Raw genomic sequence first — 5,489 nt, 5'->3', positions numbered from 1 at the left:
GGCCAGGCTGGTCCATCTGCGCTATCCTCACCCATGCTGAACTGTGATGGCCTGAGTGAGCTGGGAGGCCTGAGATAGGCCAGGCTGTGCTGAGCTGAGCTATCTGAAGGCCTTTTTGACTCAGCTGGGGTGGGCAGTGTGGGGCTGAGCCGGGCTGTCCTGGACCAGACAGATTTGGATGGCCAACTGAGCAGAACTGAGGCAGCCTGGACTGGACTGTCCTGGATTGGCTCAGCTGGGCCGACCTTAGCTGAGTGATACTGTCCTGGACTTGGCTGGACTCTGCTGAACTGAGCTGGGCTGTCAGGAGAAGCTGAGCTCAGCAGAGTAGAGCCAAGCTAGAGTAAGCTAGGTGGAATGGAATGGGCTATATTGGCCTACCTGGGCTGGTCTGGGCTGTTCTCTGCTGAGCTTGGCAAACCTGGGCAGGGCTGGGGTGGGCTGGGCTGAGCTGGGCAGGGCTGGGCAGGGCTGGGCTGAGCTGGGCTGAGCTGGGCAGGGCTGGGCAGGGCTGGACAGGGCTGGGCTGACCTGGGTTGAGCTGGGCTGAGCTGGGCAGGGCTGGGCAGGGCTGGGCTGAGCTGGGCTGAGCTGGGCAGGGCTGGGCAGGGCTGGGCAGGGCTGGGCTGAGCTGAGCTGGGTTGAGCTGGGCTGAGCTGGGCTCAGCTGGGCAGGGCTGGGCAGGGCTGGGCTGAGCTGGGCTGAGCTGGGCAGGGCTGGGCAGGGCTGGGCAGGGCTGGGCAGGGCTGGGCTGACCTGGGTTGAGCTGGGCTGAGCTGGGCTCAGCTGGGCAGGGCTGGGCAGGGCTGGGCTGAGCTGGGCTGAGCTGGGCAGGGCTGGGCAGGGCTGGGCAGGGCTGGGCAGGGCTGGGCTGAGCTGAGCTGAGCTGGGCAGGGCTGGGCAGGGCTGGGCAGGGCTGGGCTGAGCTGGGCTGAGCTGGGCAGGGCTGGGCTAAGCTGGGCTGAGCTGGGCAGGGCTGAGCTGGGCTGGGCTGAGCTGGGCTGGGCTGAGCTGGGCTGGGCTGAGCTGGGCTGATCTGGGCAGGACTGGGCTGGGCTGGGCTGGGCTGGACTGAGCTGGGCTGAACTGGGCTGAACTGGGCTGAACTGGGCTGAACTGGGGTATACTGTGCTGAGCTGGGCTGAGCTGGGCTGAACTGGGCTGAACTGGGCTGAACTGGGGTATACTGTGCTGAGCTGGGCTGAGCTGGGATGAACTGGGGTGAACTGGGCTGAGCTGGGCTGAGTGGGGCTGAGCTGGGCTGAACTGGGGTAAACTGGGCAGGATGAGCTGACCTGGGTTGAGCTGGGCTGAACTGGGCTGAGCTGGGCCTAACTGGGGTGAACTGGGCTGAACTGGGGTGAACTGGGGTGAACTGGGCTGAGCTGGGCTGAGCTGAGCTGGGCTGAACTGAGGTGAACTGGGCTGAACTGGGGTGAACTGGGGTGAACTGGGCCGAGCTGAGCTGGGCTGAACTGGGGTGAACTGGGCAGGGTGAGCTGACCTGGGTTGAGCTGGGCTGAACTGGGCTGAGCTGGGCCTAACTGGGCTGAGCTGGGCTGAACTGGGGTGAACTGGGCCGAGCTGAGCTGGGTTGAACTGGGGTGAACTGGGCTGAGCTGGGCTGAGCAGAGCTGGGCTGAACTGGGGTGAACTGGGCTAAACTGGGATAGCTGGGCTGAGCTGGGCTTAACTGAGCTGAACAGGGCTAAGCTAAAGTGAACTGGGCTGAGCTAGGATGAACTGAGATGAACAGGGATGAACTGAGTTAGCTGGGCTGAACTGGGCTGAGCTGGGCTGAGCTGAGCTGGGCTGAACTGAGGTGAACTGGGCTGAACTGGGGTGAACTGGGGTGAACTGGGCCGAGCTGAGCTGGGCTGAACTGGGGTGAACTGGGCAGGGTGAGCTGACCTGGGTTGAGCTGGGCTGAACTGGGCTGAGCTGGGCTGGATTGAGCTGGGTGAACTGAGCTGAGCTGGGCCTAACTGGGTTGAGCTGGGCTGAACTGGGGTGAACTGGGCCGAGCTGAGCTGGGTTGAACTGGAGTGAACTGGGCTGAGCTGGGCTGAGCAGAGCTGGGCTGAACTGGGGTGAACTGGGCTAAACTGGGATAGCTGGGCTGAGCTGGGCTTAGCTGAGCTGAACAGGGCTCAGCTAAAGTGAACTGGGCTGAGCTAGGATGAACTGAGATGAACAGGGATGAACTGAGTTAGCTGGGCTGAACTGGGCTGAGCTTGCTAAGCGGACCCGGACCCAACCTGGTGAAGCAGGTTGGTGCCAGTCTCCAAGGCCTGCCTAACTCAGCTCAGTTGTGCTATATTGAGCTCAATTTACTAAGGAAGAGTGCCCTTGGTTGGCGGGTTGAGATGGGCTGACCTGGAACGACTTTGGTTGAATTGTATGAGCTGAGCTAAGATGAGTTTCATAGCTTGGAATGTTCTGTCCTGGGCTGATCTGAGCCAGGATAGGCCAGGGCGGGCTGCCTAGAACTGAGCAGGCCTGAAACAGGGCTGGCTGGGCTGTGAAAGCGGTTGGCCTTGGTTGGTGCCAGCTGTCCTGACACAGGCCACGTGGACTGGGCCCAGCAGGCAGAGTGGAGTAGAGGTCCTACGGCCAGGAGAGGGGCAGGCAGAGTCGCCTATTGAGGGAGGGACTGAGGTGGGCTGTGTGGGGTCTTCATCCTCCATCCATGGAGGCTGCAATTGGGCTCCCTCAGGGTCACAGAGAGGGCTGAGCACTCAGAAAGCCTGGCTGGTCAGGGAGGGGCAGGGTGAAGGGGCAGCCATAGCTGCAGGGAGCAGGACCTGGTGAGTGGCAGGTAGACATGCTTATGGAAAGCCCCACAAAGACTTTGGGGTGTGGGAGGGACACACTAGTGATTCTTGGGGAGTTGGGGGTGTCTCTGGATCCCCAGGCCTTAGTGGGGGGCTACCAGTGGGAGCAGAGGGGACATCTTGTCAGTTCCTGGGGGCCTCAGGGACCCTACTTCCCGTGTGGGTCTGTGAGTGGGAGTATTCAGTCTGTGAGGGGCGGCCTGGTGATTCTTGGCAGCTCGGTGTCCCTGCTCCCCTTTGGGGGGCTACGGGCTCTGAGCCTCAGCCTGAAGGAATGGCTGATGCCTCTCCTTCTGAGAACCCTGTGTTCTGGCCACTCAAGGCCGAGGGTGGTGACAGTGACAGCTTCTGGCAAGGGCACAAGGATTCATCAAGCGGTGTCCTGGGAGGAATTAGAGAGGGAGGAAAGAGCCCAAAATGAGCCTGGGCCTTTTTGTCCCCGAAGCTGGAGCAGGGGCCCAACGCTCCTTCCACTAGGGCCACAGTCCCCCCTCCCAGACTCCCGGGGCCCGAGGAATGGATGCCCCCGGTCAGCAGTCAGCCGGCACTGACCCAGCCCAACCCCACAGCTCCCAGGAAGGGCCCCTCCGTCTTCCCGTTGGCCTCCTGCTGCAGTGACACCAGTGCTGCTGCCACCTCCGTGACGCTGGGCTGCCTGGTCCAGGGCTACTTCCCTGAGCCAGTGACCGTGACCTGGGACGCAGGGGTCCTGAACAAAAGCACCATAACCTTCCCTGCCACCCTCCACTCAACCTCCGGCCTCTACACCACCTCCAGCCAGTTGACCGTCGCAGGTGCATGGGCCAAAGAGAAGTTCACCTGCAGCGTGGCCCACGCTGGGTCCACCCCCATCAACAAGACCTTACTCGGTGAGCCCGGTGGCCCTACTACAGCCAGGGGGCCACTGTCAGCGGAGGAGGGGCAGGCTAGGTGGCGGGGGTTCAAATGCTGCCATGCTGCTCACACCCAGAGTGCTTGGGGTCCTGGGCTGGGACGTGGGGCTCACAGGCTGAAAGGCCAACATCACGCCTCTCACCTCTGTCCCCAGCGTGCGCCATAAACGTCACCCAGCCCACCGTGAAGCTGTTCCACTCCTCCTGTGACCCCCTCGGTAACACCCACGCCATCATCCAGCTCCTGTGCCTCATCTCCGATTACACCCCAGGTGACATTGAGGTCACCTGGCTGGTAGATGGACAGAAGATGGAGAACGTGTTCCCGTACACCAGTCCCCCCAAGCAGGAGGGCAAGCTGGCCTCCTGCTACAGCCAACTCAACATCACCCAGGGCCAGTGGACATCCCAGGGTACCTTCACCTGCCAGGTCAGCTACCTGGGCCACACCTATGAGGGCAACGCCCGAAACTGCCCAGGTACAGCCCCTACCTGCTTCCCCAGACACTCAGGGCTGGGAAGGGCCTCAGCCTCATGCAGCCCCTCCCTCCCCACAGAATCCGAGCCCCGTGGCGTGAGTGTCTACCTGATCCCACCCAGCCCCCTCGACCTGTACGTCCACAAGTCTCCAAAGATCACCTGCCTGGTGGTGGACCTGGCCAGCGTGGAGGGCATGAGCGTGAAGTGGTCCCGGGAGAGCGACGTCCTCAACAAGGCCACAGAGAACCACAAGCAGCACTTCAACATGACTTTCACCGTCACGTCCACCCTGCCAGTGGACGCCAACGACTGGATCGAGGGCGTAACCTACCAGTGCAGAGTGGCCCACCGAGAGCTGCCCAAGGACATCGTGCGCACCATCTCCAAGGGCTCCGGTGAGCCGCAGCCTGGGGCGGGTCGGGGTGGGCACAGGCCCCGGCTGGAGCCGCAGCTGACCCCACGCCTGTCCACAGGCAAGCGTGCTGCCCCCGAGGTCTACCTGTTCCCGCCCCCTGAGGAGAACCACGGGACGACGGTCACCCTCACCTGCCTGATCCAGAACTTCTTCCCCGCGGACGTCTCTGTGCGGTGGCTGCAGGACGATGCACTGATTCAGACCGGCCAGCACGCCACCACGGGGCCACTCAAGGCCAACAGCTCCAGCCCTGCCTTCTTTGTCTTCAGCCGCCTGGTGGTCAGCCGGGCGGACTGGGAGAAGAGGAGCAAATTCACCTGCCAAGTGGTCCACGAGGCACTGCCCGGCTCCAGGACCCTCGAGAAATCAGTGTCCAAAGTCCAGGGTAATTGACGCCCCCGCCCCTCCCAGGGCTCCACCCTGCTGGGAAAGGGGGAGGGGCCACCAGACCTCCTGTCCAATATTGTCAATAAACACTCTGTGCCTGCTCTGAGCCCTGGGCACCGAGTTCTTGGGGTGGGCAGGGCTTGGCACAGGGGGGCGCACCTCCAGGAGAGGGGCGGGGGGGCAGGGCTGACATGTGCCTCTGTCCACCGTCACGTCCACATTGAGGCGCTCCTCAACACTGCGCCAGGGGTCCTGCTCACTCGGAGGAGTCCTAAGAACGAGTGTGGTTCCAGGGGAGGGACCACGCGACCCCAGCCCACAGCCCCTCACTCTCCAGGAGGCCCGGGAGCCTTGGCCTCCACCCCAGGCTGCTGCCAGCCGGCTGCACAGACAAGGTCCGAAATCCCCAGGTCTAGCTGCACACACAGGCCCTTCTGCGGGAGGAATGGGCAGAGTGAGAAGCTCGCACAGGTGCCAACA

General features: G+C 63.0%; 1 gene segment (V, D, J or C); it reads left to right on the top strand.

Moving 5' to 3' along the window:
* Positions 1–5,115, top strand: LOC109455542 (immunoglobulin heavy constant epsilon-like). The segment is given in 5 exon segments: positions 1–343; positions 3,404–3,703; positions 3,883–4,206; positions 4,285–4,602; positions 4,681–5,115. Coding segments are annotated over 3 exon segments (822 nt in total).
* Positions 5,116–5,489: the final 374 nt, after the last annotated feature.

The sequence above is a fragment of the Rhinolophus sinicus genome, chromosome 3, assembly GCF_057876585.1.
Source record: "Rhinolophus sinicus isolate RSI-liver-muscle chromosome 3, RSI-T2T, whole genome shotgun sequence".
Lineage (NCBI taxonomy): Eukaryota > Metazoa > Chordata > Mammalia > Chiroptera > Rhinolophidae > Rhinolophus > Rhinolophus sinicus.
This window is presented reverse-complemented; position numbering and strand designations above follow the sequence as displayed.